The sequence below is a fragment of the Oncorhynchus gorbuscha genome, linkage group LG05 (assembly GCF_021184085.1).
Source record: "Oncorhynchus gorbuscha isolate QuinsamMale2020 ecotype Even-year linkage group LG05, OgorEven_v1.0, whole genome shotgun sequence".
Taxonomy (NCBI): Eukaryota; Metazoa; Chordata; class Actinopteri; order Salmoniformes; family Salmonidae; genus Oncorhynchus; species Oncorhynchus gorbuscha.
This window is the reverse complement of record NC_060177.1, coordinates 77,149,580-77,176,553: the sequence shown is the minus strand read 5'-3', so window position 1 is coordinate 77,176,553 and position 26,974 is coordinate 77,149,580. Positions and strand designations below refer to the sequence as shown.

Sequence of the window (26,974 nt, the reverse complement as noted above, 5' to 3'; positions counted from 1 at the left end):
ACAGTCACCGACATGTAACAGCAACAAGGACGACTGGGGAAGAAACCAAAGGGAGTGACATATAAAGGGCAGGTAATCAAGGAGGTGATGGAGTCCAGGTGAGTGTCATTATGCGCGTAACGCTGGTGACAGGCGTGCACCCTTGTGACCTAGAGGCCAGAGAGGAAGCACACGTGACAGTGTACAAACTTTTGACTGGTACTGTATATTTTTTGAAAATCTTAAAATAAATTGTTTCAACGGTATTGACATTATTGAAAAACCATCCTGTGGCTATTTCAAAATATCCTGGTACATGCAGCCCAAGCCTAGTTTACTGTGAACTTAGCTGATTTAGTTACAGTAAGGGAGTGTTAATAAAGCACAGCTATATAAAGTGGTTTCTTCTTTCCTGGACCTATCTTAATGTTGCACAGATGAGGAATAATCGGACCAAAGCGGAGCGTGGTAAGTGTTCATGCTTTTTATTTAAACTGAACACTATAACCAAAATAACAAAGAGAATAAACGAAAATAAACTAAACTGTCAGGTGCAGAAAATACTAAACAGAAAATAACTACCCACAAAGCATAGGTGGGAAAAAGCTACCTAAGTATGGTTCCCAATCAGAGACAACGATAGACAGCTGTCCCTGATTGAGAACCATACCGAGCCAAAACAAAGAAATACAAAACATAGAAAAAGGAAAATAGAATACCCCCCCCAAATCACACCCTGACCAAACCAAAATAGAGACATAAAAAGCTCTCTACGGTTAGGGTTGTGACAGTATCCCCCTCCCCCCAAAGGTGCGGACTCTGGCCGCAAAATCTGAACATATAGGGGAGGGTCTGGGTGGGCATTTCTCCGCAGTGGCGGCTCTGGCTTGGCCCACTTAGGTGGCACCTCTAGGCTCCAGACTGGAGGGCAACTCTGGAGGGAGGAGACGCAGAGACAGCCTGGTGTGTGGGGCTGCCACAGGGCCCACCAGGCTGGGGAGACCTACAGGGGTTCTGGTGCGTAGAGGAGGCACCGGATGAACCGGGCTGTGGGGGAGCACTGGAGTTCTGGTGCGCAGCCTTGGCACCACTCCTCCAGGCTGAATGCCCACTTTCTCCCGACCCCTCCAGAGTGCAGGCACAGGTCGAACCGGTCTGTGTGGGAGCACTGGAGATCCGGTGCTTACCATTCGCACCTCTCCACTCGGCTCCATGCCCACTTTAGCCCGGCACGGGTGGAGCGCAGGCATAGGACCAACTGAACAGTCCCAGCGCACCGGAGACACAGTGCGCAGAGCCGGCGCAGGATACCCTGGGCCGAAACGGCGCACCGGAGACCAAGCGCGCTGAGCTGCCACAATCCGCCCTGGCTGGATGCCCACTCTCACATGGCACTTGCGAGGGGCTGGCATATAGCGCTCCGGGCTATGAGCGTGCACTGGAGACACTGTGCGCTTTACCGCATAACACAGTGACTGACCAGTACCGCGCCGCTTCCGTAAATCACAGGGAGTTGGCTCCGGTCTATAGCCAGACTCCTCCAATCTCCCCATGTGCCACCCCCAAAACATTTTTTGGGGCTGCCTCTCGTGCCTGCTTCGCTCACTTGCCTCATATCGCCGCCTCTTGGCCTTAGCTGCCTCCAGTTCCTTTTTCAGGTGGCGATATTCCCCAGCCTGTCTCCAGGGTCCCTTTCCGTCCAATATCTTCTCCCATGTCCAGGAGTCCTGAACCCTCTGCTCCTCCATACCACGCTGCTTGGTCCGTTTGTGGTGGGTAGTTCTGTAACGAGTGTCGTCGTCGGATGAGGAATAATCGGACCAAAGCACAGTGTGGTAAGTGTTCATGCTTTTGATTTAAACTGAACACTATAACAAAAATAACAAAGAGAATAAACTAAAAATATAACTGTTTGGGGGTAAGGGGGAGGCTTGCAAGCCGAAGAACACCATCTCAACCGTGAAGCATGGGGGTGGCAGCATCATGTTTTGGCGGTGCTTTTCTGCAGGAGGGACTGGTGCACTTCAGAAATAGATGGCATCATAGGGGAGGAAAACTATGTGGATATATTGAAACAACATCTCAAGACATCACTCATGAACTTAAAGCTTGTTCGCAAATGGGTCTTCCAAATGGACAACGACCCCAAGCATACTTCCAAAGTTGTGGTAAAATGGCTTAAGGATAACAAAGTCAAGGTATTGGAGTGACCATCAGACAGCTCTGACCTCAATCCTGTAGACAATTTGTGGGCAGAACTTAAAAAGTGGGTGTGAGGAAGGAGGCCTACAAACCTGACTCAGTTACACCAGCTCTGTCAGGAGGAATGGGCCAAAATTCACCCAACTTATTGTGGGAAGCTTGTGGAAGGCTACCCGAAACGTTTGACCCAAGTTAAACAACTTAAAGGCAATGCTACCAAATACTAATTGAGTGTATGAAAACTTCTGACCCACTGGGAATGTGATGAGATAAATGCTGAAATAAATCATTCTCTCTCCTATTATTCTGACCTAAGAATTGTGAAAAACTGAGTTTAAATATATTTGGCTAAGGTGTATGTAAACTTCCGACTTCAACTGTATATGGCACAGTTGTCCATTTTTGGTCCTTAAATGAAACTGGTATACTTCTTTATTTATCGCAATTTTCTTTAACCAATTTCGGTCTTTAATGCCAACAGAGAAGTCCCTTTCTTTCTCCCCTTTCCACTTGCTTCTCCATTTTTGCGGTAATGCTGCAATTAGTTGGTTGTAATTTTGGGAAGAGCAGACATTTCCATATATTTTTGTTAGCTGCATGTATGACATAACTCCAGCAATCCTATTTATGATATAATTTACAAAGATTATACTTTTTATTTAATTTATTTTGTAATTTTTTCTGAGTTGAACTATAATACTTGTTGTATTATTTGTTCTGTATTTTCTGGTGGACTAAACTGAAATTGCAATCAACTGTCACGTTCTGACCTTTATTTCTGTTGTTTTTGTCATTATTTATTATGGTCAGGGCGTGAGTTGGGGTGGGCAGTCTATGTTTGTTTTTCTATGATTTTGGGATTTCTATGTTTGTTTTTCTATGATTTTGGGATTTCTATGTTTCGGCCTAGTATGGTTCTCAATCAAAGGCAGGTGTCATTAGTTGTCTCTGATTGAGAATCATACTTAGGTAGCCTGGGTTTCACTGTTTGTTTGTGGGTGATTGTCTATGTTGATTGCTTGTGTCAGCACAGTTCTCATTAGCTTCACGGTCGTTATTTCGTTTATTGTTTTTGTATAGTGTTTCAGCGTTCAGTGTTTTCTTTATTAAAATTCATGATGAACACATACCACGCCGCATTTTGGTCCTCCGATCTCTTCTGAAGAGGAGGACGACCGTGACATCAACATTCTATGGCTTGTTTTAAAAATAGAGATATTTTGGAGATTATTTCATTTTCAAATAACTGAAAGTGAGAGGTTGTAATCTGAATAATGGGAAAAATCCACCTGTCACGTTTTCAATGGTAATCCTGTAGAGTCCAGCAATATTGCTAGTCCCATTCATTTGTTTATTTTCGAACGCTTCCGCGTTAAAGTATTAGGTTGTCATAGCCTTTATATTGTCATCCTAGGTAAGATGGCCACCTGATTCTAGGTATCCCACAATCCCACATTCCAGAGGACACCACAGTACAGGAGTGTGGCCAGGCCAGGGGATGGTTGGGAAGGGTAGGAAAGAGTAGGGCAGCGTTGGGTAGGGAGGGCAAGTTAGGATAGGGTAGGGGTTGAGAGGGTAAGGGAGGGTAGGATAGGGTAGGAGAAGGGAGAAAAGGGGATAGAATAGGGTGAGAAAGGGTGGGAGGGTAGGAGAAGGGGGAGAAAACAGGGGATAGTAGAGAATAGGATGGTAGGAGAGGGTAGGGGGTGAGAAAGGGGTGGGAGAAAGGGTGGGAGAGTGGGTACGACAGGAGAGAGTGGGAGAGGGTAGGGTAGGTTAGGTTAGGAGAGAGTAGGATAGGGTAGGACAGGAGAGGGTAGGCTAGGGTAGAATATGAGATGGTAGGAGAGGGTAGGCTAGGGTAGGATAGGAGAGGGTAGTAGAAAAAGTTACAGCAGGTCACTTCCCCACTAGGTCACAGGTGAAATAAACAATGTACAATAAAACAAATTAACAGTAAACATTAAACTCACAGAAGTTCCAAAAGAAAGACATTGTAAATGTCATATTATGTGCAAATAGTTAACGTACAAAAGGGAAAATATTTAAACATAAATATGGGTTGTATGGTGTTTGTTCTTCACTGGTTGCCCTTTGCTTGTGGCAACAGGTCATAAATATTGCTGCTGTGATGGCACACTGTTATTTCACCCAGTAGATATGGGAGTTTATCAAAATTGGGTGTTTTCAAATTCTTTGTGGATCTGTGTAATCTGGGGGAAATATGTGTCTCTAATATGGTCATACATTTGGTAGGAGATTAGGAAGTGCAGCTCAGTTTCCACCTAATTTTGTGGGCAGTGAGCACAAAGCCTGTCTTCTCTTGAGAGCCAGATCTGCATACGTGGCCTTTCTCAATAGCAAGGCTATATTCACTGAGTCTGTACATAGTCAAAGATTTCCTTAATTTTGGGTCAGTCACAGTGGTCAGGTAGTCTACCTGCCCTGGGGCTCTGTGGGGTCTGTTTGTGTTTGTGAACAGAGCCCCAGCACCAGCTTGCTTAGGGGACTCTTCTCCAGGTTCATCTCTCCGTGGGTGACGGCTTTGTTATGAAAGGTTCGGGAATCGCTTCCTGTTAAGTAGTTGTAGAATTTACGTCTCTTTTCTGGATTTTGATCATTAGCGGGTATCGGCCTAATCTGTTCTGCATGCATTATTTGGTGTTTTACGTTGTACACAGGGGATATTTTCCCAGAAATCTGCATGCAGTCTCAATTTAGTGTTTATCCCATTTTGTGAATTATTGGTTGGTGAGCGGACTCCAGACCTCACAACCATAAAGGGCAATGGGTTCTATAACTGATTCAAGTATTTTTAGTCAGATCCTAATTGGTATGTCGAATTTTCGGTTCCTTTTGATGGCATAGAAGGCCCTTCTTGCCTTGTTTCTCAGCTCTTTCACAGCTTTGTGGAAGTTACCTGTGGTGCTGATGTTAAGGCCGGGGTATGTATAGTTTTTTGTTTGCTCTAGGGCAGTGGATTCCAAACTTTTTATAGTCCTGTACCCCTTCAAACATTCAACCTCCAAGCTTTTTATAGTCCCACACACACACACACACACACACACACACACACACACACACACACACACACACACACACACACACACACACACACACACACACACACACACACTTTCCAAACTTTTTATAGTCCCGTACCCCTTCAAACATTCAACCTCCAGCTGCGTACCAGAGTCAGAGCACTCTCAAATGTTGTTTTTTTTGCCATTATTGTAAGCCTGCCACACACACACACACACACACACACACACACACACACACACACACACACACACACACACACACACACACACACACACACACACACACACACACACACACACACAATACATTTATTAAACATAAGAATGAGTGTGAGTTTTTGTCACAACCTGGCTCGTGGGAAGTGACAAAGAGCTTTTATATGACCATGGCACAAGTAATAATCAATAATGTTGATCTTTATTTAGCCATCTTACCTATAAAACTTTATTTGTTCATTGAAAATTGTGAATAACTCAACACAGGTTAATGAGAAGGGTGTGCTTGAAAGGATGCACATAACTCCGCAATGTTGGGTTGTATTGGAGAGTCTCAGTCTTGGAGAGTCTCAGTCTCCCTACTGTATGTTAAAGAGATTGGGGCTTAAGCTGCATCCCTGTCTCACCCCACAGTCCTGTGAAAGGAATGTGTGTGTGTTTTGCCAATTTTAACCACACACTTGTTGTTTGTGTACATGGATTTTATAACCTCGTATGTTTTTCCCCTCAACACCCCTTTCCATCCATTTGTATAGCAGACACATGCCAAATTGAGTAAAAGCTTTTTTGAAATCAACAAAGCATGAGAGGACTTGGCATTTGTTTTGGTTTGTTTGTCAATTAGGGTGTGCAAGGTGAATATGTGGTCTGTTGTACGGTAATATGGTAAAAAGCCTATTTGACATTTGCTCAGTACATTGTTTTTACTGAGGAAATGTACGAGTCTGCTGTTAATGATAATGCAGAGGATTTTCCCAAGGTTGCTGTTGAAGCATATCCAACGGTAGTTATTGGGGTCAAATTTGTCTCCACTTTGTGGATTGAAGTGATCAGGCCTTGGTTCCAAATATTGGGGAAGATGCCAGAGCTAAGGAAGATGTTAAAGAGTTTAAGTATAGCCAATTGGAATGTGTTGCCTGTATAATCTATAATTTCATTGAGGATACCATCAACACCACAGGCGTTTTTGGGTTGGAGGGTTTGTATTTTGTCCTGTAGTTCATTCAATGTAATTGGAGAACACAGTGGGTTCTGGTATTCTTTAATAGTCTCTCTCCGCTGTTCCTCGCACTCCCAGCCCCTCTGTCCGCCAGCACTGGGAAGGAGGGGAAAGAGAGGAAAGAGGAGGAGGAGGAGGGAGGGTGGACCACCCTGACTGTCATGGCAGGGCTGTGTGTTTACACTGCTGTGCCTCACTGTGCAATACATCTGGCATTCTGGGGAAGGGGGGGGGGTTAGAGTAAAGAGGCCTTTTCAGCAGAGAGGAAAAGAGGTGGAGCTAAAAGAGAGAGAGAGAGAGAGAGAGAGAGAGAGAGAGAGAGAGAGAGAGAGAGAGAGAGAGAGAGAGAGAGAGAGAGAGAGAGAGCAACACAATTACAACCAACCAAATCATGAGAAAACAAAAAGATAACTTGACGCAATGGAAATAATTAACAAAAAAACAGAGCAAACTAGAATGCTATTTGGCCCTAAACAGAGAGTACACAGTGGCAGAATACCCGACCACTGTGACTGACCAAAACTTAAGGTTAGCTTTGACTATATACAGACTCAATGAGCATAGCCTTACAATTGAGAAATGCCGCCGTAAGAAGACCTGGCTCTCAAGATAACACTTCCCACAAAATGAGGTGGAAACTGAGCTACACCTCCTCACCTCCTGCCAAATGTATGACCATATTAGAGACACATATTTCCCTCAGATTACACAGAACAAACCCGATTCTGATAAACTCCCATATCTACTGGGTGAAATACCACAGTGTGCCCTCTCAGCATCAAGATTTGTGACCTGTTGCCACAAGCAAAGGGTAACCAGTGAAGAACAAACACCATTGTAAATACAACCCATATTTATGTTTATTTATTTTCCCCTTTGTACTTTAACCATTTGCACATCGTTACAACAAATATACATAATATGACATTTGTAATGTCTTTATTATTTTGGAACTTCTATGAGTGTAATGTTTACTGTTCATTTTTATTGTTTATTTCACTTTTGTATATTATCTACTTCACTTACTTTGGCAATGTTAACATATGTTTCCCATTCCAATAAAGCCCCTTGAATTGAATTGAGAGAGGCAGGGAAGGGGAGTTTTGGAGGAGTCTCTTGTGGTTGACCATTCGCAGGGCTCTGGTTTTTGAATAAGAGCGTCTAAAAGAATGCAGAATGTAAACACAGCACTTGCAGGCATCTCAGGAGGTTATTTGTGAATGGGAGAGCATCCATTCCTACGGCACACACACACACGCACACACGCACGCACACACACACTAAAGTTGTAACTTACTTTTAAAGTGTATTTAACCTTTATTTCACCATATAAATCATTGGGAATAAACATTATTTTAAAATATTTACTTTTAAAAACAGAGCCAAACCTCAGTGCACACTAACTCAGACGAGTCCTTCTCCAGCTCATCTGCACATTTCATAAACTAGCAAGTTTAACACAACATGCTGGAATGTCATTCTACTGACGGCTTAATCCTGTTTGGAGTCAACCCATAAACAGAAAGAAAAAGGAAAATGGAGCCCACATTTAAATTTGCATGTGTGTGTTTGTGGGGGGAGGTTGTTTTTTCTATCCCTGTGGGGACTTAAAATCCCCAAAAGTCCCCATAAGGACAGTAAAACAAGGAGAATTGTCCCTCTTAGGGACATTTCGCACATCCCTATTTTCAACCTGCGTTTCCTTATTGTGTCTAGTGTTGATTTTGTCCATCCACACTAGACACAATAAGGAAACGCAGGTTGAAATACCAAAACTAACTCTGAACCAACTATATTAATTTGGGGACAGGTCAAAAACATTAAATATTCATTCCAATTTAGCTAACTAGCTTGCTGTTGCAAGCTAATTTGTCCTGAGATATAAACTTTGGGATGTTATTTTACCTGAAATGCACAAGGTCCTCTACTCCGACAATTAATCCACAGATAAAAGGGTAAACCGAGTTAGTTTCTAGTAATCTCTCCTCCTTCAGGCTTCTTCTTCTTCTTTGGACCTTATATGGCGATTGGCAACCAACTTCAAGGTGCGAGAGTAAAACACTTCAAGGTGCGAGGGTAAAACACTTCAAGGTGCGAGGGTAAAACACTTCAAGGTGCGAGGGTAAAAAACTTCAAGGTGCGAGGGTAAAAAACTTCAAGGTGCGAGGGTAAAAAACTTCAAGGTGCGAGGGTAAAAAACTTCAAGGTGCGAGGGTAAAAAAAATGCGCCCTGTTAAGGACTCTTTTATTTAATTATATTTTTTATATATATTGACTTTCAACTGGACTGGAGTGTGGACCTCAGTTCATCTTTCAATCGTGGATATATGCTCCTAAACACCAATGAGGAGATGGGAGAGGCGGGACTTGCAGCGCCTCTATTTTAGTTATATTTTATGTTATTCTATTTCATTTTAGCGCCTGGCTACGCAGACGCTCATTGACGTGCGCGAGCAGTTTGGATACAATGATTGAATAACATTTATGTGTACATTTATTTTGCAACGCTCGCGCACGTTATGCGAGCAGTGTGGTCAGCACATTAGAGGTTAGATTTAGGGTTAGGCTTAGAATTAGGGTTAGTGGTTAGGGTTATGAGTTAGGTTCATAGTTCATGGTTTGGGATACGGGGCAAGGATAGTGTTAAGGGTTAGGTTTAGGGAAAATAGGATTTTGAATGGAAATAAATTTTAGCTCCCCACGCGGATAGAAGATCACAACATGTGTGTGCGTGTGTGTGTCTGTGCGCGTGTGCACACATGCAGTGCAATGCGTGTGTTGCCGTGCAATTAGACTACAATCATGTGTGTTTGTGCCATCACTTGTGCATGTTTGATTGCTTGTGTCTGCAAAATGAGAGAGGCGGGAGTGAGTGGGAGAAGTCTTTGAGAGTAGGAGAGGAAGAGGATAGGATTGCACAGAGAGGTTAACAGGAATAGCCTGCCATGCCAGTCCCATACAACTAGCTCCTAACTCACTCAGAAGCAAAACAGAGGTGTGTGTGTGTGTGTGTGTGTGTGTGTGTGTGTGTGTGTGTGTGTGTGTGTGTGTGTGTGTGTGTGTGTGTGTGTGTGTGTGTGTGTGTGTGTGTGTGTGTGTGTGTGTGTGTGTGTGTGTGTGTGTGTGTGTGTGTGTGTGTGTGTGTGTGTGTGTGTGTGTGTTCCTATATACATCAAAAGGAGGATTATTCAATCAGGAACACCATCACCACAATCCTGTGAGAAGAAGCCTTGAGTCTCTCTTCTCTTTCTATTTCCCTTCTTCGATCTTCTCCCTCTTCCCCCTCCTCTCTATCTCCCTCCTCCTCTCTCTCTTCACTCTCTCAACCTCCTCCTATTCCCTCTCTCTCTATCTCTCCCTTCGCCTCCCCTGTCCACATGAACATTTGACAAGGCCCTTCCACGGTCACTTTACCCCTACCTCCACGTACATATTACCACAATTACCTCAAATAATCTGTACCCTCGCACACTGACTCAGTACCGGTACTCCCTGAATAAAGCCTGGTTATTGATATTGTGTCACTTTTTAAACTTTTGTTTATTTAGTAAACATTTTCTTAATTCTTATTTTCTTAAGATTACATTAATGGTGAAGGGCTTGTAAGTAAGCATTTCACGGTAAGGTCTACTACCTACACCTGTTGTGTTCGGCGCATGTGACAAATAAAATGTGATTTGATAGTCACCCAGCATTACAGTACCCTGCCTAAACAAGCAGCACAACAACAAGGCAACCAACTGAACTGCATCACACTCCTATGGGAGGAAACACCACTGCTTCTCTACATGACATTATTTGTTGACTAATTAGTTGTCACAAGAGCAACGGTGCATCAACAGCACACAAACATTTCTCTGTGCGTCCAGTCATGTTGCTGCACAGCCAAGGCAGGGCACATTTTCCAAAGATCACACACACACACACACAAAAACGACAACCTGCTATGAAAAGCCAAGCTGATCCATAAGACTCCCCAGCAATAGATGGGAGAGAGAGAATATGCTATTGATAGACATTGATAGATGAGAAATATAACTCTGATTAAATCTGACTGCCCTCTGCTGGAGGGATGGGAGTCAAATGAGACACGCACTGCATGAAGACACACACACGTGCACAGACACACACATGCACAGACACAGTGAGAAATACACACAGACCTTCACAACACTCCTATTTCATTCTCAAACTCTCAGCAGAGACTCTATCTCTCTCTCCATGATCATGCTGTTTAATCAGCTTCTTGATATGCCACACCTGTCAGGTGGATGGGTTATCTTGGCAAAGGAGAAATGCTCACTAACAGGGATGTAAGCAAATTTGTGCACAACATTTAAGAGACATAAGCTTTTTGTTGGATGTAAAATGTCTGGGATTTTCTATGTCAGCTCATGAAACATGGGACCAACACTTTACATGTTTATATTATTGTTAGTATGTGTTTCTATATACAGTTGAAGTCTTAGGTTGGAGTCATTAAAACTTGTTTTTCAACCACTCCACACATTTCTTGACAGCAAACTATAGTTTTGGCAAGTCGGTTAGGACATCTACTTTGTGCACGACAAGTCATTTCCCAACAATTGTTTACAGACAGATTATTTCACTTACAATTCACTGTATCACAATTCCAGTGGGTCAGAAATGTACATACACTAAGTTGACTGTGCCTTTAAACAGCTTGGAAAATTCCAGAAAATAATGTCATGGCTTTAGAAGCTTCTGATAGGCTAATAGACATTTGAGTCAATTAGTAGTGTACATGTGGATGTATTTCAAGGCCTACCTACATTCTCAGTGCCTCTGCTTGATCAAAAGAAATCCGCCAAGACCTCTGAAAATACATTGTAGACCTCCACAAATCTGGTTCATCCTTAGAAGCAATTTCCAAACACCTGAAGGTACGATGTTCATCTGTACAAACAATAGTACGCAAGTACAAACACCACGGGACCACGCATCCGTCATACCACTCAGGAAGGAGACACGTTCTGTCTCCTAGAGTTGAACGTACCTTGGTGCGAAAAGTGCAAATAAATTCCAGAACAACAGCAAAGGACCTTGTGAAGATGCTGGAGGAAACCCGTACAAAACTATCTATATCCACAGTAAAATGAGTCCTATATCGACATAACCTGAAAGGTTCAGAAATAAGCCACTGCTCCAAAACCGCTATAAAAAAGCCAGACTATGGTTTGCAACTGAACATGGGGACAAAGGTCATACTTTTTGGAGAAATGTCTTCTGGTTTGATGAAACAAAAATAGAACAGGCCACAATGACCATCGTTGTGTTTGGAGGAAAATGGGGGAGGCTTGCTAGCAAAAGAACACCGTCCCAACCGTGAAGCACGGGGGTGGCAGCATCATGTTGCGGGGGTGCTTTTCTGCAGGAGGGACTGGTGCACTTCACAAAATACATGGCATCATGAGGTAGGAGAATTATGTGGATATATTGAAGCAACAACTCAAGACATCACTCCGGAAGTTAAAGCTTGGTCACAAATGGGTCTTCCAAATGGACAATGACCCCAAACATACTTACAAAGTTGTGGCGAAATGGCTTAAGGACAACAAAGTCAAGGTATTGGAGTGGCCATCACAAAGCCCTGACCTCAATCCTATAGAACATTTGTGGGCAGAATTGAAAAAGTGTGGGCGAGCAAGGAGGCCTACAAACCTGACTCAGTTAAACAATTTAAAGGCAATGCTACCAAATACTAATTAAGAGTATGTAAACTTCGGACCCCTGGGAATTTGATGAAAGAAATAAAAGATGAAATAAATCATTCTCTCTGCTTTTATTCTCACATTTCACAATCTTAAAATAAAGTGGTGATCCTAACTGACTAAAGACAGGGAATTTTGACTGTTGTGCAACAGGGCCTCCCACTCCTCTTTCTGTTCTGTTTAGAGCCAGTTTGCACTGTTCTGTGAAGGGAGTTGTACACAGCGGTGTATGAGATCTTTGAGTTTCTTGCCAATTTCTCACATGGAATAGCCTTCATTTCTCAGAACAAAAATAGACTGATGAGCTTCAGAAGAAAATGATTTGTTTATTTTAATTTTGAGCCTGTAATCGAACCCACAAATGCTGATGCTCCAGATAATCAACTTGTCTATAGAAGGCCAGTTTTATTGCTTCTTTAAGCAGGACAACAGTTTTCAGCTGTGCTAACATAATTACAAAAGGGTTTTCTAATGATCAACTTGCTTTTTAAATGATAAACTTGGATTAGCTAACACAACGTGCCATTCAGACACAAGACTGATGGCTGCTGATAATGGGCCTCTGTAGGCCCATGTAGGTATTCCATTCAAAACCAGCCGTTTCCAGCTACAATAGTAATTTACAACATTAACAATGTCTACACGGTATTTCTGATCACTTTTATGTTATTTTAGTGGACAAAAAATGTGCTTTTCTTTAAAAAACAAGGACATTTCTAAGCGACTCAACTTTTGAAAGGTAGTGTATATATAAATATATTTTAAGGAACTCAGTTTGGCTTTAAACTTATTCTTGAAAGCTGTAATAGTAGAATGCACAAGGTGCAATTTATAAATTGGGTAGTGCATCATCAGTTCCTCTTGTCATTGTAATGAATATGATGGGAGACAGAGTGCTGGTTTCAAGCGCAGGGCGCAGCAGGTGTTTATTGGTAAAGGACCACAGGAGGAGGCAGGTAGCTTGGTCCAGGGGCAGGCAGAAGGTCATACACAGGAACTCCAAAAAAGTAACAGTACAGGCAGGGAAAGGCTAATAACGAAGTCCGGGAGATCAGGCAAGAGGTTGATGACAGGAAATCTGATAGGCAAAAGTACAGGCAGAGAATAGGCAAAAAGTGATTGTTAGTGAGGAAGGCCAAACACTACAATACACGGGAGGCCTGATATGGAACTAATCAGTGCTCCGACTAGAATCTGGACAAAAACAAACAATACCACACAATGATGGGGTGCAATGAACTGAACTAAATAGTGTGTGTAAATGACATACAGGTGTGTGAACATGTGATCAGAATTCAGGTGATTGGGATCTGGAGAGTGAGCTGCGTTCAGGGGATCTATGTGTTTGAGAGTGTGAGCTGGAGAGTGAGCTGCGTTCAGGGGATCTATGTGTTTGACAGTGTGAGCTGGAGAGTGAGCTGCGTTCAGGGGATCTATGTGTTTGAGAGTGTGAGCTGGAGAGTGAGCTGCGTTCAGGGGTTCTATGTGTTTGACAGTGTGAGCTGGAGGCAGACGTTACAGTCATGTTCGTCATTGCATACCTTAGAGAGCAGAGCCTATGTGAACAAACTTTTTTTTATTTGTTTTTTTAGCCCATATATATTGTTGTCATTTTTTTGTCACTCAAATATCACATGAATACACATTAGACATGACAAAATGTATAGATTTTCAAGAAAACTAGGTTTAAAACTGCAACATTTTCTTTGCACCCCATGACAAAATGTGTAAAATTGCAGGAAATAAGCTTTAAACCTGCTAATCTCTCTGCCAACAAGAGGGGTGTGAACGGTTTGTGTCATGAACAGTGCCTGAGCCCATAGAAATAGACATGGCACGCGCGCAGGATGTTCCCCAACCTGGAACCAAAAAGAGTTCTCCTATGGGCACAGCCCTATCCCCAGTTCCAGTTTCAGTCCCATAACACACCAACATCCTCAGCCCCAGACCCAACACACAATTCCTTTCCCAATTCAACAAAAAACAGCCCTACCCCACAGCCCCAACCTCTCCCCTAAACTCCAGCCATTCTCAGAATGCATCTCCATCGAGGGAGGGGCCTACCCCCCCAGGTCCATACCATAGCTCCTATAGCTTTAGCCCAATTCCTCTTCCAATGTCAAAGCCCAGCTCCATATACCCCAGCCCTTTCCTCTCTTCTCTTCTCAGAGAGAGCTGGTCAGGGACACCCTACAGGAAGACCCATGTTTACGCCATACTGTTTTAATTAGACTCAGTCGGTGCTGGTATTTTCTTAACAATTTGGCCTGTGTTTGTGTTAATCCAGAATGGCCAGGGTGGCTCCACTTTCATACCATGAGAGGCCAGGGTGTTTTCTTCATTTTCTTTTCTACTCAGACACATCTCTGCTAGAGGGAAATTTGTCATATCAGATTAAGGAAATCACTATGGGTTTGGTGATATTAAAATGCTGCTGATCCTTCTGAATGGCAGTGAGATAAAAGTATTCTGGCGGCCATATTGGAAGAAGAGGAGTGGAGGAAAAGAGAACACACCACAACACTACAAGTTCCTGTTCAGGCAGGTCGCTTCATGTCCCTGGTATCATCAATGTAAACACAGCTTGAATTACCTCTATTACGTATAAGGTCAGCTCCCTCAATATTCATTTGACCTATAAACACATTTATCTATGTATTTTCTGCCAAGTCAAGAGATCAACCTGTTTGCCACAAAGTGCACCAAAGAGGGAAAGAAGAGCACCAAATATTTGTGTTGCTTATGCCTGTTTGATAACACATCCACATCATTCTACTATTTCTATTTTTAACGCTTTGGTTCAACTGTCCATCCCTCAACATGACTGAAACACAACTTCCTGTGTGTAAGTGAGGGTGTAGTCTAAGTGTTTATGGATACTGGGGAAGTTATTTTGTGAAGAAAGTAAACCCTAACCAAGGCTGATGAATGTGATTCTTTTTGAATAAGAAGAGCTGCAGTACTAAACTACTGACCTAGCAGGATGAACCATAAACATAGCAGGTGATGAAATACAGCATGAGATCACCCATGCAACTCCACTCAATTCCAATGAGAGATATGCTATGGTGTGTGTGTGTGTCCTAATGGCCAGAGCTCCCTGGAGGGGTCAAGGAGAGGTCGCATGAAGAGGAACTGGTCCAAATGAAACATAAACAGACGCCCTCTCTCCTCCTCCCCTCTTCTTATACCTTCCCTTCTATCTCTTCTCCTCTACTGTCTCCTCCTCTGCTCTTCTCTCATACCATTTCCTCCCTCTACCTCTTCACGTTGACGTTGGGCAACAGTTTCCCCTGTGCTGAGCAGAGCCTAGAGCAGCCCTCCACTGTCCAGGCAGTACTAATCTATCCCTCAGCTGCACAGTCTAATCTAAACAAACACATATCTCCCAACCAGCATCTGGAAACCCTCAGTCCATGACCTGGGAAAAGTGTGTGTGTGTGTGCACATATGCGTGTGTGTTCTCATGCAATAGCGTGTACACATGCAAACCTCAGCCATCAGTCATCACAATAAACTTGGCTAAACTACTTACAGTAGATGACCCTGGGTTCTAACACCTTGACATAACAAAACAATAACACAATGTAGGGAAATAGCAACGGCTGAAAAGCCTGTGCTGCAGTGGACGTGTAGATGTGTAGTTGACCATCTGCCAGCAAGACTCAGCTGACAGGCTTGTGTGTGAAGAACCATGGAACTGTGCAACATTAATATAGGTCCAGGAAAGAAGAAACCACTTTATGTAGCTGTGCTTTATTAACACTCCCTTACTGTAACTAAATCAGCTAAGTTCACAGTAAACTAGGCTTTGCTGTACACCATATATACCATGTACCAGGATATTTGGAAATAGCCACAGGATGTTTTTTCAATACCGTCAATACCACTGAAACAATTTATTTTAAGATTTTCAAAAAATATACAGTACCAGTCAAAAGTTTGGACACACCTATTCATTTAAGGGATTTTCTTTATTTGGACTATTTTCTACATTGAATAACAGTGAAGATATCAGAACTATGAAATAACACAATCATGTAGTAACAAAAAAGTGATAAACAAAATCAAAATATATTTAACATTTGAGATTCTTCAAGGTAGCCAACCTTTGCCTTGATGACAGCTTTGCACTCTTGGCATTCTCTCAACCAGCTTCACCTGGAATGCTTTTCCAACAGTCTTAAAGGAGTTCCCACATATGTGGTCCTTCTGTAGCTCAGTTGGTAGAGCATGGCGCTTGTAACGCCAGGGTAGTGGGTTCGATCCCCGGGACCACCCATACGTAGAATGTATGCACACATGACTGTAAGTTGCTTTGGATAAAAGCGTCTGCTAAATGGCATATATTATTATTATTATTATATGCTGAGCACTTGTTGGCTGCTGTTCCTTCACTCTGCGGTCCAACACATCCCAAACCATCTCGACTGGGTTGAGGTCGGGTGATTGTGCAGGCCAGGTCATCTGATGCAGCACTCCATCACTCTCCTTCTTGGTCAAATAGCCCTTACACAGCCTGGAGGTGTGTTGGGTCATTGTCCTGTTGAAAAACAAATCATAGTCCCACTAAGCGCAAACCAGATGGGATGGCTTATCACTGCAGAGTGCTGTGGTAGCCATGCTGGTTAAGTGTGCCTTGAATTGTAAATAACCGACATTGTCAGAAAAGCACCCCCACACCATCACACTTCCTCCTCCATGCTTCACGGTGGGAACCACATGCGGAGATCATCCGTTCAAACACGCCGCGTCTCACAAAGACATGGTGGTTGGAACCAAAAATCTCAAATTTGGACTCATCAGACCAAAGGACAGATTTCCACCGATCTAATGTCTATTGCTTGTGTTTCTTGACCCAAGAAACACATTGTCCTTTAGTAGTGGTTTCTTTCAGCAATTTGACCATGGAGGCTTGATTCACTCAGTATCCTCTGAACAGTTGATGTTGAGATGTGTCTGTTACTTGAACTCTGTGAAACATTTATATGGGCTGCAATTTCTGAGGCTGGTAACTCTAATGAACGTATCCTCTGCAGCAGATGTAACTCTGGGTCTTCCATGAGAGCAAGTTTCATCATAGCACTTTATGGTTTTTGCGACTGCACTTGAAGAAACTTTCAAAGTTCTTTAAATTGTAACTATTGACTGACCTTCATGTATTAAAGTAATGATTACCTTTGCTTATTTGAACTGTTCTTGCCATAATATGGACTTGGTCTTTTGTATACCACCCCTACCTTGTCACAACACAGCTGATTGGCTCAAACGCATAAAGAATGAAAGAAATTCCACAAATTAACTTTTAACAAGACACACCTGTTAATCCAAATGCATTCCAGGTGACTACCTCATGAAGCTGGTTGAGTGAATGTTATGAGTGTGCCAAGCTGTCATCGAGGCAAAGGGTGGCTACTTTGAAGAATCTCAATATAAAATATATTTTGATTTTGTTTATCACTTTTTTTTTACTACATGATTGTGTTATTTCATAGTTTTGATATCTTCACTGTTATTCAATGTAGAACATAGTCCAAATAAAGGTAAAAAGCCTTGAATGATTAGGTATGTCCAAGCTATTGACTGGCACTGTATAACTTTATGAGCTGGATTGCCTGTCTTTGCGATTAGTTTATGTTATTTTATGATCGTTGGCAAATTTAGCTAGCAGCCTCCACAGAAATTCGCTGTTACTTGTGCAAATTGTGTTAGCATTCCCAAAGGGCTTTTTAGATTTGTTTTGCGGCCCCCTTGTGTACTAAGTCAGTAATACCGTAAATCCAGGGATGAGAGAAGGTAGGTATCTGGATTCCTCCCGACCCTACAGTCAACTATAAGAGTAGCCATTGGATAGTTAGCAAAGGAAAGGGATTTGGACATTGAAATTAAAGGGATTAATTAGAAAATATGTTTTTGATAAAATCCACATGCTTTGAAATAATATAGCATATTATTACACAGTAATAAATCATTACTATTTAAAATAACTGTATCTAGTAGGCTATAATATACTTTAGTCTTGACACACAACTTAAAGTTTAGTCTATAGCTTATGTCTGAATGGCACCAGAAAAGGGTAACTTTGAGAGTTTGATTGACCCTCACTAGCTGAACTGGCTTGCATCAGCCTATATGAGGGAGAAATCTGTAAAAAATATATATATATCTGCTGGGATGATTGTTCACATGTCACTATAGTAGCCTAATGAGCATAGGCTGAGCCTAAAGATACTTCAGAAATATATTATGTAAACAACCATGGCCTAATGGCAATAACGTTTCAATCATAAATCCAAATTATGATATCTTTCAAACTGCTCACATTTCAAAGGTGAAGGTGAGTGAATTGATGACCCATACTTGACTCAAATATAGGCTACCACGGTCCTAAACTACTGGAATGCAGATCAAAGGAAAAACAACGCTGCCGCTCCCCCTTTCCCCAAAATCACCACCCATACTCACAAAGTCCCCTTTCAAACAAAAATATACTTATTCTACATAACGGATTTCGTAAACAAATAGCACAACCCCGAGTTTCAGATGGTCTACTTTTGTACACATGCGTTTCAGTCCGCACTCCGCTTTCAGCCAGAGACAAATCTTTCTTGGAAAGTTGAGAGCTGTCCAAAACGGGACCACACACAGTCTCCGAGCTGTGCGCGGATCACATTCAACTGCTGGGGGCAGGCAGACACACACACACTCACACACTCACAAAATGGCGGCTTTGACCAAATTTCCTCTCTCCGAAACATATCATGGATTGTATAACCATTTTCCTTTTAACTTAAAGAAAATTGTTGAAATACTCTGAATTTTCTTTGCGCATCTGCACTCAACAACAAAGTATCCAAAACAACAAAAAAACATAACATGAAACCAAATACAAATATTTTCAAGTTTAGACTTGGCCCCTTGCCAAACTGCTATACAATAAACAACCTCCGCTTGTTTGGAAGACCCCCCATCCCTCACCACCCCACCCAATCCTTCCCAGATTTGAGCTTATTCTCAGCAGGAAGGACAAACGACTCAACATGAAAAGGGACCAAAATTATAAAACATTTTCTTACCTTCTACCCAGAGTTTCTCCACGTCGGTTTCCAGATTAGCTGCCCGTAAACCAACAGCGAAAGCTCCGAATACCAAGAGGCCCACAACCAAAAACTTTCCACAGTTCTTTTGTATGTAACAGCCCAATTTAAACAAGAGTCTCTGAAACTTCGCTCTCAGCCACAGCGGTGCTTTTCTTCCAGACGCTTTCCCCTGCGACAAGAGAAATCCCGCAAATTACTCTCTAAACAAGTGCTGGGAGCATCAAATATTTATAATTGTTGATCAATTGAATGTAGTGTTATGTGGAGAGGACTTGATATGCTAAGTGCAATTAGCATGCCAGTTGTTCTAGATACATACTTCATTGGGGCCTACACGTGCAGTGTGTTCAGTATGGTACATCAATGTTTACTGTTCTGAATAAGAACCTCGGAGTAGGCTTGTTATTCTGGCCAAAAAAGGGCAGTGGTTGGACCTCCTACGTCGAGGAAGGAAAGAGATAGTTCACGAGCCAGCGACGTAAGCACCGGTTTTGGACGACAGGACTATAGTCCGCTACTTCGTTGTTTTTACCACACACACACCGGTAAGAGTGGAAAGCGCAGCATGGCTTGCAGTCAGTCAGTGACAAATTGTAACACAGCGCAAGCATTGTGGCAATACATTGTGTCGAATGATGCTATTAATCCCCCCAAAAGGTTCACGTGAGTTTTTACGCTGCCGCAAAATCACACACCGCACAATTCCATTCCCGTAGAGCTGCGTGTGTGATCTGAGTGGAGTAGCCATCACCGAGGGAGTTAGGCTACGACAATATTTGTCAACGGAAGAGGGTAGCCACATGGATTTTTGCATTAGAGAAGAGAACAGAGAACGACTCCCCAGTAAAGATAACATCGTGCAGACTTCTGGGCAGTTAGAATCGTTTTCGATCAGTGCGAAAACACATCGGTCTAAACTGTTATGTACATTTTAATTGTGCAAAAGTAGTGAATAGCCCTCACTGTGTAGCCTAGTTGCGCGACCGTTATTTAAACATTGTAGCCGAATGTAGCCTATATAATCTGTGTAGCCTATATTCCAAACATGGATCAGAAATAGTCTAAACGCGAGAAAAGTGAACTATAATTGAATAGCAAATCACAACATAGATTACACGGCATAGCGGTACACCCCAACCCCTCTCCCCTGCCCGTCTTCTATCCCGTTACCTAGCGACTTGACAATGTTGGGCAGTTTAATTATAGTAGAACTATAACCATGATATTTCACTCAAACCTGTCAAATAATAAGCACCTCGGATATTTGCTGCAAGGCGAAAGCTGCATCGCAGTAACTTGGCCGCTGCAAATACTCCAAATCAGGCGCTGTTGGGAGATAGTTCCCCCTGTTCCTCCGCGTTATCCTCGGCCGATCGGTGTCCCTGTTTTCCTGCTCAGAGGAGGCATTAGCTGCCGAGGCCATGTTGCGGAGACTTCGCGCTGGTTCTGCTTTTCCACGTTATAATATTTCCCCGAAAGCGTGCGGTAATGTCCCAAGGCAACACAGTTTCACTCTCGGTGATCTCACACCCGTAAAGTACTTCATACTGCTGTTGGAGACGGCGAGTCAAAGTCTGCGCCTTCCATCCCAACATTTCGTGATCCAGAGGTCTCCACCGCTTTGCACATTCAGCGTTTCTCTTAAAAAAAGGTATTTATCTTTAACGGCAAAGTGGAAAAAGCCATTCCCATCTACAAAACGGCGGCTTGGACCGTTCGATGGTCGTAGCATTCTGTGTGTTCTATGTGGTCTTCCCTTGGGCCGCGACACCGCGAACTCTGAGATTCAACAGAGGAGGAAAAAAGACCTCTCTCCATTTGGAAACAGAGGAGGAGGGGTAAAAGCGAAAATAATCGAAATCCCGCCTTTCGGGCTGTCAGATGGCCGGATTTTCTCACATCTGATTGGTTCCAGAAGGGCAAGAATTACTCAGCAAACACGACTATTATTAGCTGCTTAGCAACAGCTCAGTGAAGTAGAGCGACCACCCAAGTCGACAACCCTCGTGTGTGCGTCTCAAACTTCAGGGGAGCGTTTCAGAAAGCCAACCCTCGTGTGTGAGTCTCAAACTTCAGGGGAGCGTTTCAGAAAGCCAACCCTCTTGTGCGTTTGCGCGCAACCAAGACTGGAGTTTGTGGTTTTTCACAAGGAACTGCATTTCTTGAAGCAGCATTTTTTTGAAGGAAACACACTTCGTCTTTTCGATGGAGGGGTCTCGAGGAATGTCAGAACTGTAGTTTTTAATTTAGATTTGTTTTACAAACAGGGCCTAGTGATAGCTTGGCCTCAAATTACAGTGTTTCTGGGGGAGGTCCCAAATAGTATTCTGTCACAATGTTCTACTGACAGTAAAGTGGATAACAGGCATCATAAAAGGGTACAAATTACAATCCTTCATCTAATACAAATTAAGAAACATCAAATACCTAAATACTATTTTGTATTTATTCCAGATCCCCATTAGCTCTTGCCAAGACAGCAGCTAATCTCCCTGGGGTCCAATCACAATTACATACAATAAAACATAACACAGCACGTTAGTACGCACTGCTCTACCATAATATATCTACAATACAAAATCAATAACACAGCAAAATTACAATATTAAAATATATTTTTGTAAAGAGCGTGTGTGTTAGTGTGTATTTGCGAATGCTGCCTGTGTGCCTGTGTGTGTCTTCACAGTCCGCGCTGTTCCATAAAGTGTAGTTTTCCCTGGTTTATTTTTTTATCAGATTTTACTGCTTGACTGAGTTACATGAAATAGGGCTCTATGTACACAGAACAAACATATAAATGCAACATGTAATGTCTTGGTCCCATGTTTCATAAGCGGAAATAAAAGATCACAGAAATGTTGTATACGCACAAAAACCTTATTTCTCTCAAATGTTGTGCACACTCTTGTTGACATCCCTGATAGTGAGTTTTTCTCAATCCCAAAATAATCCATCCACTTGACAGGTGTGGCATTTCAATAATCTGATTAAACAGCATGATCATTACAAAGGTGCACCTTGTGCTGGGGACACTAAAAAGGTCACTCCAAAATGTGCAGTTTTGACATACAACACAATGCCACAAGTTTTGAGGGAGCGTGCAATTGGAATGCCGACTGCATGAATGTCCACCAGAGCTGTTTCCAGATAATTGAATGTTAATTTATCTATGATAAGCCGCCTCCAATGTAATTTTAAAGAATATGGCAGTACGTCCACCCGGCCTCACTAATGCAGACCACATATACGGTGTCATGCCGGCGAGCGGTTTGCTGATGTCAACATTGTGAACAGTGTGCCCCATGGTGGCGGTTGGGTTATGGTGTGGGCAGGCATAAGCTACGGACAATGAACACAATTGCATTTTATCGATGGCAATTTGATATCACAGAGATACCGTGATGAGATCCTGAGGCCCATTGTCGTGCCATTAATCTACTTCCATCACCTCATGATTTAGCATGACAATGCATGGCCCCAATGTTACAAGGATCTGTACTCAATTCCTGGAAGCTGAAAATGTCCCAGTTCTTCCATGGGCTGCATACTCACCAGACATGTCACCCATTAAGCCAGTTTGAGATGCTCTGGATTGACGTGTAGGACGGCGTGTTTCAGTGCCTGCCAATAACTTTGCACAGCCATTGAAGAGGACTGGGACAATATTCCACAGGCCTCAATCAACAGTCTGATCAACTCTATGTGAAGGATATGTCGCATTGCATGAGTCAAATCGTGGTCACACCAGATACTGACTGGTTTCTGATCCACACCCTAACTGTTTTTAAGGTATCTGTGACCAACAGATGCATATCTGCATTCCCAGTCATGTGAAATCCATAGATTTGGGCCTAAAGAATTAATTTCAATTGACTGATTTCCTTATATGAACTGTAACTCAGTAAAATTGTTGCATGTTGCATTATGTGTCTGGAAGTAGCTAGCAAGCTAGCCAATATTAGCCAGTTTGCTTTGGTGCTTGACTGCCGTTGTGAGGTTAGAACCTTCGGATCAACCCTACTCATCGGCCAGAGCGTCCGGTGTGCCTTCTGAACTCTCTGAGAGCAACACGTATTGAACTTATGAACGGACAATCTGACAGCACAGTTACAGTCACCAATGCTCTGGATAACATAACAGCCTAACCAGCTCTGCTAGGGTGACTAATGTTCAGTGAGTTGTTCTGTCATTTGTGTCTGGAAGTAGCTAGCAAGTTAGCTTGGGTGCTTGACTGCTGTTGTTATGTTAGTACAGAATGCTCTGACCAACCCTTAAAGAGATGGGTGGGGCTAAAGCTTATTGGGGTGTGAACGATGCTGAATGGGTGTAGACAAAGAAGAGCTCTCTGATAGTAGTACCAAAACATTCAAAGGCCATTTTCTCAAATGTGAGTTTACAAGTTTATCGACTTTCAAAGCAAAATTACTTTCCCATTGTTCCTCAACTGTAGTACATGATATACCATTTTGTAGCTCTGAGTCTCTACTATTATCAAATGTAAAAAACACAATTTAAAATTTTGATACATAAGACCGATGTAACGATTGCTGTCGGGAGAAGGAGAAGAGGACCAAAGAGCAGCGTGGTACATATTCATAATGATTTTAATAAAGACTGGAACAAAAACAACAAACAAAAACAACAAACTGACAAACGAACAGTTCTGCAAGGTGCAACAAAAACACTAAACAGAAAATAACTACCCACAACCCATAGTGGGAAAACAGGCTGCCTAAGTATGGTTCTCAATCAGAGACAACGATTGCCAGCTGCCTCTGATTGGGAACCATACCAGGCCAAACACATAGAAATAGAAGACATAGAACACAAAACATAGAATGCCCACCCCAACTCACGCCCTGACCAAACTAAAACAGAGACATAAAAAAGGAACTAAGGTCAGAACGTGACAACCGATTTGAGCCGGTAGGTCACATTTTAGGGCACAGCTCTGTCTCAAGAAGCCTCGCCTTTCCAAATCATAATTATAAATATTGATACATTATCCAACCCAAATTTAGAATGACAGTGCATCACATTGGTTCTATCACTTTAATTTAAGACTCTCAACTTTGCACACACCGACACTGGCAGAATGTACATTTACATTGATTTTATTTTTCTAGCATTAACGTTTCTCATCAATAAACCTGATACCCCAAATAAATAATTTTGGATAAGCTAACTTTTTACGGGCACGGTTGAGCACCACTCTCCATCCCGGCACTCATCCTTCTGCCGTTTCTTCAGGTAGTGTTTCAGTTGGTCCTTTGAATGGCACAGGTTCAAAGTGGATGGCCCTTGATAATGTCTCTCACCTGAGCCGACCCATTCCATGTCTTGTCCATTTTCCTAGCAGTAAACCAGCAGGATGAGAGAAGTTTGGATGGGATCTCTCTCCATGCTCACTCCACCTGGACTTATGTCTGACTCCTGAGAGAAAAGGTTTGAGATTGAAGGCAGTTGATAGCTTCGACTGGATGCTGTGTACAGGTTGCAGGCTCTGACTCAGGTCTCGCGGTAGAAGTGATGAAGAACCATACGGAACGCCATTGTCACTATTACTTCAGCCGGTTAGAGGGGATGTTGACATTCACACTGTTCTTGGTCAAATTAAACCTCATGCATTATTCCTTCATGCAGTAAAAGCCTGAAGAAGAGTATAGTGTAAGCCTCTGGATTACCTCATTGAATAATAGGATGCCAACAGCCTCATCCAAGCATGAACATATTTCCTTTAAACATCATGTGCTAATATGTGTCAGATGGTCTTGGCCTCAGGAATACCAAGTGGGGAAACTCTTATTAGTCAACCTAGTCAACCTTTTAGTCAACCTAGGGTTAGAGATCAGTTGAAGGTTGATACAGTTGCAACTTAAAGCAGCTTAAAGCAGCTGGTTAGTGCTTAAGAAAATGTTTGGATAACTTTTGGAAAGAATAGGTGCGACTCTTGCTCACGTTTAAAATCTTGATGGTTATTTAATCTAATTCCAGTTCAAATCATGATGTTTTGGCCGTCAATGGCCTGCATCAGAATGGGCTTCAAACCTCCACACCGTAATCATCGAAAAGATGCCCAATACCAAATCCCTATGTCCTTACACTGTCATCATTGTATCTTTGAGGTCATACCCCCCCCCCCTAAAAACCATGAACAAACTGTGGGGGAAAAACATGTGGAAAAAAGACACAAACACATTTTCACAAGTCAGACATTTAATTGAATTATCATACTTTTTTCTGTCATTGAAAACAATTTACAAAGAATTTGCCCACACATTAAAAAAGTATTTCCTTGCAATATTTTGTTATCAATACTTTTGTGTTGTTTTTCTTTCAACATCGGTATTTTAATTTGCAATACTAATAATTGTATAGGGTACTGGCAATAGCTGTCTAGTCTGTGTTTTATAAATGGGATAGCTATATCAATATTTGTGTATAAAACCGTTTCCACCACCATTTTGTTCTCAACTTCAGAAGTTTTGCCTGATATTAATGGCACAAAAGTAAATCACTCCCTAGAGGACTACACCGTATAATAACACTATGACTCTAGAGTGGCTTGCCAAAGTATTCACCCCCTTTGCATTTTTCCTATTTGGTTGACTTACAACCTGGAATTAAAATATATATATATTTTTTTTTTGGGGGGGGGTGTATCATTTGATTTACACAACATGCCTACCACTTTGAAGATGCAAAATATTATTTATTGTGAAGCAAATAAGAAATAATACAAAAAAACTGAAAACTTGAGCGTGGTTAACTATTCACCCCCCCCCTCCAAAAGTCAATACTTTGTCGAGCAACCTTTTGCAGTAATTACAGCTGCAAGTCTCTTGGGGTATGTTGCTATAAGCTTGGCACATCTAGCCACTGGGATGTTACATGTTTCCCCTTAAACCACTCAAGTGTTGCTTTAGCAGTATGCTTGGGGTCATTGTCCTGATGGAAGGTGAACCTCCGTCCCAGTCTCAAATTGCTTGAAGACTGAAACAGGTTTCCCTCAAGAATTTCCCTGTATTTAGCGCCATCCATAATTCCAATTCGGACCAGTTTCCCAGTCCCTGCCGATGAAAAACATCAGTTCTGCTGAGTGGTCACTAGCTGGCACAGCCACAAATCATACAATCTGATTTTAAACCTAAGACTAACCTTAACCTTTACATTAACAACACTGCTAACCCTAATGCCTAACCTTAACCTTAAATCAAGACCAAAAATAATATTTTAGTTTTAGATTTTTTTTAGGATATATACAATTTTCCTTTTGCAGCAGGCCCATCTAGCAGAATTTGCTCAGTTCTCCCAAGGCAAGATTCATGACAACAAACGTCAACCTGACCTGTGAAAGTGAGATTTTCACATGTGAAGTATTCGTACATGTGGAACAGCAAAATAGATTTTCACATGGGAATGTTTGTCACATGTGAACTTTCAATTCCACATATGCATGTGAGATTTTCACATGTGGTGTTGTTTTACATGTGAAACGGAAAATGTGTGAAACAGCAAATCCAATTCTCAAGTCAAAGTTTAACATGTGAATAAACAAATTTGATATGTGTTTTTTTGGAATTGGCCAAATGTCTCTCAGAATGACTTCATCAACAAACAACATATTTCAGCACCTAAGGGTTGACGCCTGCTCACGGCAATGGGAAAACCCTATTAGTGCATTCAGTTATTTATGAT

At 42.2% G+C, this 26,974-nt stretch overlaps 1 protein-coding gene across 5 annotated transcripts in view; it reads right to left on the bottom strand.

Annotated features, from left to right (window-relative positions):
* Positions 1-21,163, bottom strand: part of LOC124036525 (protein patched homolog 1-like) — a 158,811-nt gene extending 137,648 nt beyond the window's left edge. For 2 of the 5 annotated variants that reach the window (XR_006838924.1, XM_046351220.1), the window contains exons 1-2: positions 20,532-21,160; positions 19,253-19,445 (exon numbers count right to left, since the gene is read on the bottom strand). Coding sequence is in view for 4 of the 5 variants with exons in the window: in XM_046351220.1 (XP_046207176.1) it covers positions 19,253-19,445; positions 20,532-20,699 (361 nt within the window). In the remaining variant the exon portion in view is untranslated. Of the gene's footprint in view, positions 1-19,252; positions 19,446-19,595; positions 19,662-20,531 lie in introns of those variants that run through there. The other 3 variants (XM_046351221.1, XM_046351218.1, XM_046351219.1) reach the window with 3 other exon arrangements.
* Between the last annotated feature and the right edge of the window lie 5,811 nt (positions 21,164-26,974).